This window comes from Lissotriton helveticus, chromosome 4_1, assembly GCF_964261635.1.
Source record: "Lissotriton helveticus chromosome 4_1, aLisHel1.1, whole genome shotgun sequence".
Lineage (NCBI taxonomy): Eukaryota > Metazoa > Chordata > Amphibia > Caudata > Salamandridae > Lissotriton > Lissotriton helveticus.
In genome coordinates, this window is record NC_136063.1 from 1452055983 (window position 1) to 1452069911 (window position 13929).

Consider the following 13929-nt stretch of genomic DNA (forward strand, 5'->3'; position numbering starts at 1 on the left):
GTCGAACGTCACCCTGTTAATTGTTGCACTTTTCGGGGGAAAATAATGGGGTCAGCTGTCGGCTACTCACCAGAAGGTGTTCGTATAGCCTGCAGAGAACTGGAAACGTAAAAGTACGAAGGCGCATGTGGACGATCGGCTTTGGGGGGGGGGCGCTGGTTGTTGGTGTCTCGGCTATCGCTGTGGAGTTCTGGGCATAGACGGCCCGTTACTGACTGAGGCGGATCCCATCGGTTGCGCTGACACTGGCCGTCAGTAGAGACAAGGCGCCATCCGAAGAATGCACCGAGAGGCACTCGGGCTGGACGGGCTCTCACAAATCCTACAGGGGACGATGCAGCCAACACCGGAGCCGGCAGCAATGAGGACAGGACTAGCGTTTCAGTAGTGGGTAAACCGATTCTACGTCTGTTTCAAACAGGGAAAGCAGCGGAGCTTCTAGCTATCGGGTCTGCCAACCAAGCAATGAATGGCAACAAGTTAACAGAAACGCTAATGGAGGCTGTCCCGACTTGCTACTATTTTGCTAAGGAGTTTTCGCAGCCTCTGACATTTAATAACAATATTGGTGGCGCCAGTGTTCAGCAGATGGTTCAGATGGTAGCAGAGACTTGAACAGGGGCGCTTGTAAGTTGCAGACAAGATGCTTCTACACCAACGGCCCCAGCTGGGCTGGTCAAATCTTTTAGCCAGGCTTTGACAGAGCCAGGCGGGAGACTACTTGAAGGCAGTACCCCAGGGCATACAGTTGACATAGAGAGTGTGGGGGGGGGGGTATGTCTAACTGTATGCAGTGATGCTACTGAAAATGCATTAGAAAATGCCGTAGAGGAGTGGGAAGAGCGGACATCCCCCCTGACAAAGGTGAGGCAGAAGTAGAGACCAGTGCTAAACTCTCTAAGACGCCCCCGTTAAGAAAACTAAAGCAAAAACCTAAACTAAGAAAACACACCAAGAGCCCGACAATCCACGGCAGAGTGTGTCACAGCAATAGGCCTTTTCATAAGTGGGTCCAAGCAAAGGGGGGGGTTAAGAGTATGGTATCTCAGATAAGTGGTAACAGTCCAACGGAGAGTAGTATGGCAAGTGGTCTTCCCATAGAGAATCCGGTCAGGAGTGGGGCTGGCTTCCAACAAACATCTAACTCAACAGTGGAACAATCCCAGGTGCCCACTCCATACCTCACCGACATCCTAACAGTAAGCTCTTTATACACAGGTCAGATCAGATAATAATAAGATGCAACAGACACTGCAAGAGATGACAGTAAAGATTGGGGGCCTCATTAGAGATATGTCTGAGCTCCAACAGAGAGTCGGGGATACTCAGCAAATTGCAAATCTTACGGACACTTTGGTTCAGAAACAAGCTACTCAGATCTCAACAATTCAGCTCAAGTTAGAAGATTTGTAAAATCGCCAACGCCGACATAATCTGCGGCTATTTGATATCCCAGAAGGAGCAGATCCTAGGACTTATCTTGTGCAGATACTACAGAAGGCGTTCCTGGATTTATCTGACTGGGACTGGGATTTTCAATTACAAAGAGTGCATAGACTTCCAATTGTCAAACATAACCAGGGTGGGAGTTATCCTCGTCCATTTTTGATTTCTTTTGGAATTTTTTTGCTTAGCAGGCGGTTGCCTTGAAAGCTCGTCCTAACACACCTGTTACAGTGGGATCAGTTACTTTTTTGGGCAGATCGGACCTTTGCAAAACAACTACGGACAGGCGTTGGCAACTTAGTCAATTAATTGACCCACGAAAGACTCTAGGGGCGCAAGCCCATCTGCAAGAACCAGCACGCCTAAAGTTTTTTAAAGATGGGCAGACGTATTCTTATTTTTTCATTGATGACCAAGAAGCTAAACTAACAATCGCTGAAAGGCAGACTGAATTAGCCCAGACGTCTTAGTTTAATAAGTTTTATAAGTTCTGAGAATTTCGTTTTCAAGATAAAATATAGCACGGGGATTTGACATTGTTCACTGGATAGTCGTTAGTCGATCCTGCTCTGTCTTCTAGTTGTTAAAGTAGAACTTATGATAAATTTGTCAGGATAACTTAATTATCTTAAAATTCTTAAAGGAGCAAATATAGTTTACGGCTTAGGAATTTGCTAGCCCTCTTCTCACTTTTTTTCCTCACTTTTTTCTTTTCTCTTTTTTTTGCGTGTTTTCACTCTGAGTGGGCGCTGGGTTGTGGGGTGGCCACTGTAGTGTGTGTGGCTCTGATGTGCTGCCCTACCAGCGGCTTCAGGTTAAGGGGAGGTTTCCTCCTTCAAGGGACAGGGGGGGTGGTGGGGTTCTAGGGCTCCTTCGCGACAGAGTGAGGTCTGGGTGGTGTGTTGTGGGGAAAAATAAAAATAAATTCCATCATTACAGTCTATCAGGGTTTTGGCAAGGGAGTACGGAACAGTTTACGTGGTTCTGAATATGTTTTTAGAGTTCAGCTGTTAAATTTCATCTCAAGGAATAGGAATCTGCCGATAGGGAATTTAGTCCACTATGGCTAGGGTTAATTGTATGGTATGGAACGTGGCAGGGCTTAATAGTGCTAACAAGCGGCAATTGGTGCGGGAGGAGATAAAATTGTACCAACCACATATAGTTTTTATTTCTGAAACTCACTGGGCTTATAAAGACCGCCACTTGCTAAAACATCTGGGGTATGAAATAATCGTCTGTATTACACAAACAATTTCTCTGAAAGGTACTGCCATAATAAAAGATAAGAGGTTTATGTGTAAAATTATCAAGACTATGGCTATCAGAAAGGACGCTGGGTACTGGCTCAACTAGAGATTCGTGGCAAAAAATATGTATTATGTTCAGTATACGGATCAAATATAGATGATCCTGCCATATTTGATTTCCTTAATTTAGAACTGCTGAATTGGGATGGGGAGCGTTTGTTAATGGGGGATTTCAATTATGTTATGGGTTATGCTTTTGATTCCACTGGAAAGGGGGGTATTAGCAGAATGCGTAGGGTCCGGGAGGCAATACTCGAAATGGCGAGATTACAATTTTTACAAGATGCTTGGAGGCAAATTCATCCATCCACTCCTGGGTATACATACTATTCAGCTCCACACAAATCATATTCCAGAATTGACATGGCCTGGATTTCTTTTTTGATAGTTTAATTTTAGATATAGAAATAGCAATATGTCCTCGGGTAACATCTGATCACAATCCCATACTACTATCCTTTATGGCTACAGCTGCGGGTAAAAATATTAGACCATTTTCTTTTCCCAGGTACTTGCTAATCAATTGTGAATATGTATCCAATATTCTGCAGCAATTATTTTTTAGGTAAAAAAAGGTCTTTTTTACGGAAAAAACTGGGACAACATCCTCATTGATTGTCTGGGACACGATAAAAGCTTTCGTCAGAGGCATCACCCAGCAATACATATAGCGACAAAACAAATTAAGAAAAGGCCAAATGGAGTCATTAATTACTGCTTTACGTCACATTGAAAAACAACATGTTGAGGCGATGTAACGACTTCCGACAGTCCAAGACCAGTTTGTTCTCGCCTTGCTGGACGCGAGAATGGCAGTGAAAAGGTCTTTTAGGGACAAAATAGCGACTAGGTATAGTAAACACCATATGGAGCAATATGAATATGGAGAGCATGTTGGCAAGATCTTAGCTTATCAGGCTGCAGAGGCTAAAGTTCAAACTAAGATCAAAGCCATAAAGTGGGCAGATGGTACCCTACATACTCATACTTCCGCTATCCTGGAGCAATTCTCAGTTTTCTATCAAGAAGCTTTATTCATCTACCCTTATACCCGACAAAGAGGATATGGCACAATATCTTATAGATTGCAATATTTCAGCCTAGGATGAGGCTGATGCAACTTTATTAGATAGCGCAGTGTTGTTGGAAGAGATAGGATTGGCAATATCGGCATTGCCTTCATGGAAAGCCGCAGGGGTAGCCTCAATACCCATAGAATTTTATAAAGTTTTTAAAAACGCTCTGCTTATTCCATTTAGCCTGGTCATTCAATATGTTGGCAGTAGTGGGAGGACGCCTGAATCATGGAAAATGACACAGATTGTTTTTTTTCTTAAAAAAGGAAAGGCACTCACAGACTATGAATCATACCGACCCATTTCTCTCATAAATACGGACGCTAAGATCTTTTCAAAACTTTTGGCAAATCGTCTTGCCCCATTGATGCCAGGATTAGTGTCTGAAAACCAACATGTATTCATACCTGGCAGAGATACGACTGCCCATGTAAAAACATGGCCATTGGGGCTTTTGATTATGTTGAAAAAGAGAGGATCGGTCTAGGTATGATTCTTCTAGATGCCGAAAGGCTTTTGACAAGGTCGGGTAGGAATTCTTGTGGGCCACATTAAGTGCACTCAGACTTGGTTGGCAGTTTAGACAGTGGGTGCAAGCCTTATATGTTAAACCTCAAGATAGGTTGTCATATTCAGGGTCATACTCAATTCCATTTGATATCTTTTGAGGCACAAGACAGGGGTGCCCCCTCTCCCCATTATTATTTGCTCTTTATATAGCCCTCTTTATAAGCACTCTCCAAGCTTGTATACATATAAAACCTCTAACTTCTGCGTCCAGCAGGCTTAAGATCACGGCTTATGCAGATGACCTTGTGATTTTTTCTACTAATCCAGCTGAGGCAATTCCAGCTGTAGAGAGAGCCGCAACTGATTTCAGCCAGATGTCTGGCTACAAATTAAATATTAATAAAACACAGGTGCTCATTAATTTTAAACCTGAATCTCCAATCTCGGGGCTATGCACTACAGTTACGTATCTGGGGATTAGGATTTCAGCCAAAGTGGCTCAAATTCTAAACCTTAACTATATTTCACTATTGGATGAAACTATCAAATTATTAAAGAACTGGCACAAGCTTCCTATAGGACTCTTAGGGAGATGCAACTTAATTAAAATGAAAATATTACCTAAGTTTTTATATTTGTTTAGATCTATCCCTTTGCGCGTATCTAACACATTTTATTAAAAGCTGGACGGGGTACTCAGTAGCTTTATATGGGGTTTTAGGAAATCTAGATGCGCGATTGATTTGCTTAAATCCCCTTATAATCAAGGCGGCTTAGGCCTATCAGACTTTAAAACGTACTTCTGGGCAGCATTCGCCGGGCGTTTTCATAGTCTCTTGGGGATCGACCACAGAGATTCTTTATACCGGCTGATTCTAGGAGATGACAGTCAATTATTTTTATTTCGCACTAATGACCCAAACTACTTTAAACGGGTCAGATTCAAGACAATTAGGGACAGTATTAATATATGGCGGGCGAAGGCTCTAAAAAGTAATCTTTCGTTAATACATAATAAGCTCCCATTGTGGGGGAACCCAATGTTTCCTTATGTGTTTCATGATCATTTGGCTAAATCTTGGTCCAAAAATGGGATTACTTTTTTGGGGGACCTATACAATGTGAGGGGAATTAAGTCATTTGAAATTTTACGACTTTATCATAAACTACCTGCTAATTTTCTGTTTAAATATTTGCCGATTAGGGACTTTTGGGGGAAAAACTTGGGGTTGAATGTGATATCTCAATCTATGATCTGGGACTGTGTATATGGGGAACAAAATAAGTCTCTAATTGGTGACATGTATAAGCATTTGTCCAATTTTAAGTTGATGGATGCGAAAAATTAGCAACACGCTGGAGCCAAGTACTGAGTATAGACGTAACACCTGGCACGATCAAACAGGCCCTGGGTACCATAAGTGATTCAGTCCACTCAGTGAGCTTACAGTTACAGCAATTCCGCACAGTATGTATCCTCTATTATACGCCTGAAAGGATAGCTAAATGGGCTGAAGGGGACAATTTCAGAGAAAAGACTAAATGCCCCAAATGCGGGATGCATGCAGCTAATCTGATTCATATGTTTATAGAATGTCCGGCATTGCAGACTTATTGGCAGAAGATTGGTCAGGTGTTTTATTCTAAATTAGGATTGGGCCCCTCATTTACTTGTTTAGAAATTATGCTGGGTTATAAGGCAGATAAACCAGCTCTGACACAACTTTTTTCTATTATGATGGTAGCTGCAAGATTAGCTATTGCTCGGGTTTCCCCGTCGCCGCCATCTATTGGGGAATGGTGGACCATCATTAGGCAAACATTTTCCCTAGAAGCTGCCCAGGCTAAAGCTAGGGGTATCCGCTCCATGGTTAAAATTGAAGTAATTTAGGGTCTTGTGGACATGGTAACATTAGACTAGATAGATAGAGGGCTATTTAGGCCTTTGTGGTACAAAATTGTTGTGCTATGTTGTAGTTTTGACATGTTTGGGTCATAGACAAACACTTTGTTTGCTCATGCTATTCCTATATTTTGGCTTGTTTTCTTGATTGATCGAATTGGTTAGATTATAATTACTATTTACACTGTTTTACTGTATGCATCTGTTTATTTACTGACCTATTTGATGGCAATAAAACATTTTAAATTTAAAAAAAAGGAATTATGTGTTAGGGTGTGGATTACATGTATGTGGATTGCTGGTATGTGGCATAGACTGCATTTATGTGAGGATGTATGTATTTTATATTGAGTAGAGTGTAATTATGTGTAGTGTAATTATGTGGAGCTGAGTGGTATTATGTGGAGTGTAATTATGTTGTGTGTTGCAGAACTGTGTCATTGAATTGTATTGGGGGGAATTATGTGGTATGGCTTGAAGTGGTACTATGTGGCATGGTGTGGAGTACTATTTTATGGTGTGGAATTATGTGGCATGTTACAAAGTAGAATTTTTGTGTAAAGTGTAATTATGTGTTTTGGAATAGAGTGTAAATATGTTGCGTGAAATGTAGGTTAAAGTGTAATTACGTGTAGTGAAATTACATTGAGTTGAATTATGTTGTGTGGAGTGTAATTATATGTTTTGGAGTGGAATTATGTGTAGTTTGTTATTGAATTGTGGCTTGGAGTGGAATGATGTGGTGTGGAAGTGTGTGTAGTTGAATTTAGTGGCATGTTATTATCAGATGTTAAAGAGTGTAGTGGATTTATGAGGAATGGATTGGAGGGTAAGGATATCTGTATACGTGTGATGTTTACCAATGTTTGCAGGGATGTTGTGTGGCCACATATATGCACTATCCAGAAGCCAAACCCTCTAAATTGGTGAAAGAGTGTTCTGAGGAGGTAGTGGAGCATTTGCATAATGGAAGTTTTAGCTAGCCATTATTTGGACTATTCGTTGGGTAGAGAAAAAGGGTGATAAAGGATAAAGGAACCATCCAAGTTGTGGACAAAGGAAGTAAGGGTACAAACACGATTTAACAGTTCACTCCACCAGTATGTACATTCGGATCGCAGGCCACTGAACAATACATTGAAGGGAAAAGAATTTCCGATCTTACTCTGTAATCCTATTTGCCAGCTTGGTGCACATAGCCATCGAGTTCTCTGAGAAGATCCTGTAGCCTCCCCTCGTTGCGTACAGGGCGGACTCCAGGACGGTGCACCCGGTGTAGCTGGACCTGGCGCTGACCTTGGGGACGTGTGAAATAGCAGGGATTTTAAAAGCCCCCAGTGCAGAGTTCCTTGAGTGTCTAGAGGTCTTTAGGTAACAATAACAATGTAGAGATTAGTTTGGTGAATAATGTTCCTGCAGGAGAGAGATAGGAGTTTTATATAGTGGCTGTTTCCACTAATGCTACAGTAGCACAGAGGATTAATGTGCCTGCTGCAAAGAACATGCCCTTGTGTGCCCAGTCGTTTTCAGGCAACAGCAAGTAGCAGAAACATTGACTCCCTGCCTAGAACGGAAGTAAGACTGTGAAAGGCCTGGCACTGATAGCAGCAAGGAACAGGGTAGTAAGCAGGCACACCGCCAGTTTGGGAGTGAGCGAGGCGTTGTTCATGGAGGCCTGGGGGAGCCCGAGCCTGCATGCTGCCAGCCCCAGAATTCAGCCGCCTTCCACGGGGTATCTTCAACTCCTTTTCCTGGAGCCTCCAGGACTAAATCACCCAGTTCAGAGAACTTTGAAAAAATAGAGTTGGGCGAGCCGCGCTAAACAAAGGCGCGCAGCTGCCATTGTTTGTCGAAGATGAAGCGCGCAGCTCACCTTGCGCCTTAAAAAAGCATTTAATATTGAAAAAATGTAGTTGGGCAGCCACGCAGAAGAAAAAGGTGCACAGCCGCCATTATTAAAAATAAATTGTGCGGCACGCCACGCTGTTTAAAAAATATACCGAGATACCATGTACACAGCTGTGGAGAGGGGAGGGCAGGAAGCGTGTTTAAAAGATAATAATCGGGCGCCTGGCTAAGGCAGGAAAATACGTGAACTCTGCTTTTCGGAACACACTGTTGTGCCTGCAACAGCAGCTAGGAAAAAGTTACTTAGAAAATAGTGCTCACCAACTGTAAATAAAACATATCAAGTAATAACACATGTAACAGGGCCAGTCCTTATGGGAGGTTACAACAGGAGAAAAGGAGGTACTAAGGAGGGACTACTAAGCCTTTTAACCAATGAAAACCCGCTATTTACGGAGGACAGCAACAGGAGCCAATTAAACAGCTTGTCAGAAAGCGGGTAGAGCTTAAAGCCCTTATCCTGAATAGACATGGCTTGGCAGTTCGGGCTGGACTGTTCCCATGAGGCACAGGGTCAAGACTGATTTGCATATGTCCATGTCTGAACTGGGGTGGCTTAGTGAGCAAAAAAACGATGGAATAAACCCAGATCTGTGACTGGGGGTGAATGTTTTGCCATTGTGCAACATTCCGTCCATCATCTTGTGTGTTTTGCTGTTCACCTTATGTGGGAAGGGTATGCCCAGACGTGGGTCCCGTGCTCACTAAGCCACTGGAGTCAAGCTATCCTGGCTGAAGACGGCTGATAGCCAGAAACCGGTCCTAGGATGCTTGATACCGGTCCAGGAAAGACATGGATTGGCAGTTCGGGCTGGACTGTTCCCATGAGGCACAGGGTCAAGACTGATTTGCATATGGCCATGTCTGGACTGGGGTGGCTTGGTGAGCAAAATAACGATGGAATAAACCCAGATCTGTGACTGGGGGTGAATGTTTTGCCATTGTGCAACATTCCGTCCATCATCTTGTGTGTTTTGCTTATCCTGAATACAGCATGTCTCGAAGAACGCGAGATCTAACAAAACACAACCTTTTAGTAAAGGCAACGCGTCTGGCTTGTCTTGTAGTGCCTGAAGTAGCCACACGATGGTGCAATTACTACATACATTCACATTGTGAAGCAGCGTATTGATATAGCTGCTTCATCTGTGACAGTGATATTCGATGCCACGTGTAACATCAAGTGACAGAAGTAAATGTTTACTATTGTTTTCTCTGTATGTATATATGCATACAGTATTTGTATAGCGAGAACCTAGCTATAAAAGCATTGAAGCGCTATAGAGGGTCAAAGGCAAGCAAACAGTCAACGAGGAATAGGAGCGGTAGCTGCATATTTGACTGTTACTGCATTGTGATGTATTAGTTAAAATATGCATATTCAAATATTTTCTAAATTGAACAGTGTTGTTGCAATCATTATTGATACTGGGATGTTTCTTCCGAATCCTTGGTGCGTAAATGGAAAAGGTCTGCTGTCCTGTATTTTTTATTTTGCAGTTCTTAGTCTCCAGTCTGATGATGCTCTGACTGCGGGTGTGACCAGAGCCACTGCCCCTGGATGAGATAAGCTGTGGCATGTATGATGCACTTAAGGTGTGTCAGTGTGAAATCTGTGAGGCCATGGAGCAGCGCATTACAGCCATCCAGATGCAAGAGTAGGAGGCTGCCTTTGGTTTTTTCCGCAGTGTGTCCTTTGAGGGTTAAGTTGGTGACCAAGGTGAATCCAAGTTAGGTGGTATTTTGTGAAAGTGGGGTTAAAGCTATCAAGGTTCATGTCATTGAGCCAGTTTCGTACTATTTCTTGCTTTTTGTTCTTGAGAAATAACAGGAATTCTGTCTTTTTTGGGTTGCGCTTCGGGTATGCACTGGACATCAAACTTCAGATGAACTGCATGTGTTATTTTGAGGTGTTGCATGTATGGAGCCTATTGATGATTCTTGATGTTATCTGGGAGTTGAGCCTACAGGGTCTCCATGTAGTGGATGAAGATGACAGGAGACAGTATGGAACTCAGGGGGACTACACAGGTGATGGGGATCTGTTGAGACTTTGGGTGAGTGTGTGAATAAAATGATGTTGATTGAAATGTTAGGAGGACAACCAGGACCTTGCCAGCTGAGAGGTCCAGCAGTATCAGGAGGTGGGTTCATCTTCATCTGGTCAATAAAATGTTATGTTATGTTATGAGTTTTATATAGCGTACAGCTGCCCCAGCAAAGGGAAGTGCCAGTGCTCCATGCTGTAGCGTGATCTGAAGCCAGACTGGTAGTAATGTAGGAAATGGTTAGCCTTGATCTGATCTTGGAGTTGTGCTTTGAACTTTATCTCATCAATAAAGGTTAGGTGAGTGATGAGCAAGTATTTGGTAAGGTCATTAGGGTCTCATGTAGGTTTCTCCAGGAGTATTGGAGTATCTACTTGTCTTGGAGATTCTGGGAAAGGTGCCTTGAGTTGAAGGGGCAGTGACAATGGTGAATAGGAGTGAGAGAGAATGTCCCAGGAGACAGCTTTGATGAAAGACCAGGGTAAGAAAGTATCTTCGCAGGAAAAGTCTTTGAGAGAGCTGAGTATGTTAACAATATATGTGAGAAATAGGGCTTAGAAGGATGACCATTATGTGAATTACCAAGACTAGGCGTAGGAGGAGAAGCAGGCTTTGAGTTGTCGATGTACTTTTGGATCTTCTTATTTAAGAAGTGGTTAATGGCATTGCACTTGTCTGTGGAGTGTGCAATCGGTATGGGTTTGATGCAGTATTTGATTGTCTTGAAAAGTGTTCTGCGTCTGTTGGTAGCTTCATTGATAGTGTTGGTATAGTAGTACTTTGCGTTGACTGATACGATTAGCTGTCTGCATGTTGCACAGAGGAAATTCAGTATCATGAAGTCATCGAAAGTTCTATTTTTCATCTGTTTTCTCTATCTTTTAAGTGGATGAAGAGTTTATTGTCAAGTGTGGATTTCAGAGTCCAGGGTGCTGAACGTTTTGGTTTGTACTTGCAAGTTTTCAGTGAGTGGACTGCCATTGTTTTCTTGTTCTGTCAGATACAATCATTGTCATCTTTTTCTCAAAGTTTAAAAGATGTGAGGAAAGCATGTTCCTCTGGAATAATGTTGCCGTTTTATTTAATGGATATGACGATAGACTCTACCCTGGGTCATTAACTAACTGGAAGTGACCTTCCTTGCGTAATATAGCCTAAACAGTGAAAGAAATGTTGAACAAGATTACTTTATGCAGGAACTTGCCATTCTTTAACAAAGCTGAATTGATTATAAACTATTTCTCAAGTTGACGTAACTATCAGAATCTTTTTCAAGTAAAATGTATTTGCCGTTAACTGTGACATCATTACCCTTACCTAATTGTAGTTATAGAGTGTTTGTTTTTTGTGCCACATCGAAAAGAAGGATCTATTTGAAAGCTTTGCCTCACTTAAAGATTGTGGTTTTGCTATAATTATATGTACCTTTTTCATTTTGTTTTCTTGTTTGGACAGACTGCTGAAAAATCGGGTCAGATTGAAAGGTCAAAGAAGAATGCACGACAAAGACAAAGTGACTTCAAGGTGAGCTGACATGTTGGCGTGCACATATGGGCTTGAATGCAATGGCTGAAGGAGCACATATTATTCCGGCTAAGGGACTTTTTTTCTCCATGGGGGCTCCTTTGCTAAAGTCTCCTTTTTCTGTTTTTTTACAGAAAATGATACAAGAAGTGATGCAGTCCCTTGTTAAACTTATTCGGGGGGCTTTGCTGCCTTCCAGCTTGGTAGAAGGAGAGCTAAGACTGTATGGAGGCTGGGAGATGAAAGCTGAACTGTCGGGGCACTGGTTAACCCATTCTGTTCAGACTATTCGGTATGTTAAGAGAACTTAAAGAACATAGCCTGCTCTAATAAGTGTTGGAGTTTCGTTCTTGCAACAGTTTCCTTTCATTCTAGTAGATCCAAATATGTTTAAAGTAACAGTGAGAAAGTAGTCTGATTTTTCTGATGTTTACATGATTAGTATGAATTCTTGACACACATTTAGAGTTGTGTGGTAAATCTTTAGGTAATGACCTGAAGGGTAATTTTAATGCTGAGTGTTAAAAATTAGGTCTCTAGTCGGCAGAGGTATGCACCCTGTCCAATTAGGGACCACAATCCTAGTCAGGGTAAATCAGATACACAATCTAAAATAACCGGCTTAACTTAAGGGGCAATGTATAAAGTATTTGTGCAACACTTAAATTACAGTAACACAGTGAACATGCCACAAAAAGACTCCTCATCAGCTTAGAATGATAGAGAATATTTATCTGACTTAAACAAGACCAAAACGACAAAAATCCAATAAGTAGAAGTCGACATTTGAATTTTTAAAGATTAAATCCAAAAACTGTGCTTAGAAGTTAGTAGCGCTAAAAGGTTACTTGAGTTTGTGTTAGACTGGTGTAAATCAAAAGTTCGGCCGACCGCGAGGGAGGCCTGACCAACTACAGGACCCATGCAGGGCCCGTTGAAGGAGTATCTTAGATGGAGCAAGCGTCGGCGTCGAAGACTTGATGCGTCTGTTATGATTCACGCATTGGGGCCCGTGCGTTGAAGTCAGGCCTCGCAGTCGAGTCTTGTGTCAACGTCATAACTCTAATGATGCTGGTGCTACATCGTCGTTGAACCTCGCAGTGTTGCCCTATGATCGGCTCTACGTCGTCGCCGAAACTCGCAGTCGGGACCTCGGATAGGCACTGTTTTGTCTTCGAACCTCGCAGTCAGGTCCTTTGTCTTCATCAAGCCACACAGGGATGTCGTTCGATCGGCTGTCCATCAGCGTCGAGCATCGAGCTATGCATGGATGTCGTCAGATCGGCTTGGCGTCGAAGGGCACTGCATGTGTTTCTATTGGCTCAAAATCATCACTGGATTGATTTATGCTGTAAAAACAGCTGCAGAACCCTATTTTGAGGCCCAGGACTGGAGTGGCACCTCTTGGCTGGGCAGGACTTACAGTTGCAGAGTCCAGTAGCTGTAGTAGAGTTGAAGGAAGTCTTTGATGGCCCTGAGACTTCAAAAACAGGAGGCAAGCCAGTAAGCCCTTGGAGACACTTGGGTTTAAGGATGTAGAGAGCAGGTGCATTCATTCTCACTCCTAGGTAAGAAGTAGGTCAACTTAGCAAAGCAGGTAGCAAAGTGGCAGTCCCTCCTACAGCACAGCAATCAGCAGGCCTACACAGCAAAGCAGTTAGCAAAGTGGCAGTCCCTCTTGCTGCACAGCAGCTTTTCTTCAAGGCAAAATTTAATTGGTTCCAGCAAAGATCTGATTTGATGGTGTCAGGGGTCCCGTACGTAAACCCAAATGTGCCTTTGAAGTGGGAGAGAATTCAGAGAGGCCTTTTAAGATCACAAGATCCCTGTCTTTCCTGCCCTGGCTCCAGACTCCCTACAGGGGAGTATGCAGCTCTTTGTATGGGGAGAGACACAGCGCTATTGAGGTGCTAGTGTCAGCTCTTCCCTCCAGCTGCTCCGCAATCTACCTTAGGAAGGCCCATCAGCCTGATGATGGGCCATCAAGATGCAAATGTCACACCCCAGCAGACTTTGTGTGACTGTCTAGAGGGAATGTACAAAGCCCAGCTGTCACCAACCCAGACGTGTATTCAGAGACAGGCAGAGGCACAGAATAGTTAAAGTAAGAAAATTAAAATTTTCTAAAAGTGGCATTTTCAGCCTTCCAATTTAAAATCTGACTTCACCATAATTTATGATTTTAAATTGCGTGGCCAGAGACC

General features: G+C 42.8%; 1 protein-coding gene across 3 annotated transcripts in view; it reads left to right on the forward strand.

Moving 5' to 3' along the window:
* The window catches only part of EXOC2 (exocyst complex component 2), a 948514-nt gene that overhangs the window by 536686 nt on the left and 397899 nt on the right, over nt 1-13929 (forward strand). For all 3 annotated transcript variants that reach the window (XM_078688027.1, XM_078688028.1, XM_078688025.1), the window contains 2 exons: nt 11657-11725; nt 11860-12017. In XM_078688027.1, coding sequence (XP_078544153.1) covers nt 11657-11725; nt 11860-12017 — 227 coding nt within the window. The remainder of the gene's footprint in view (nt 1-11656; nt 11726-11859; nt 12018-13929) is intronic.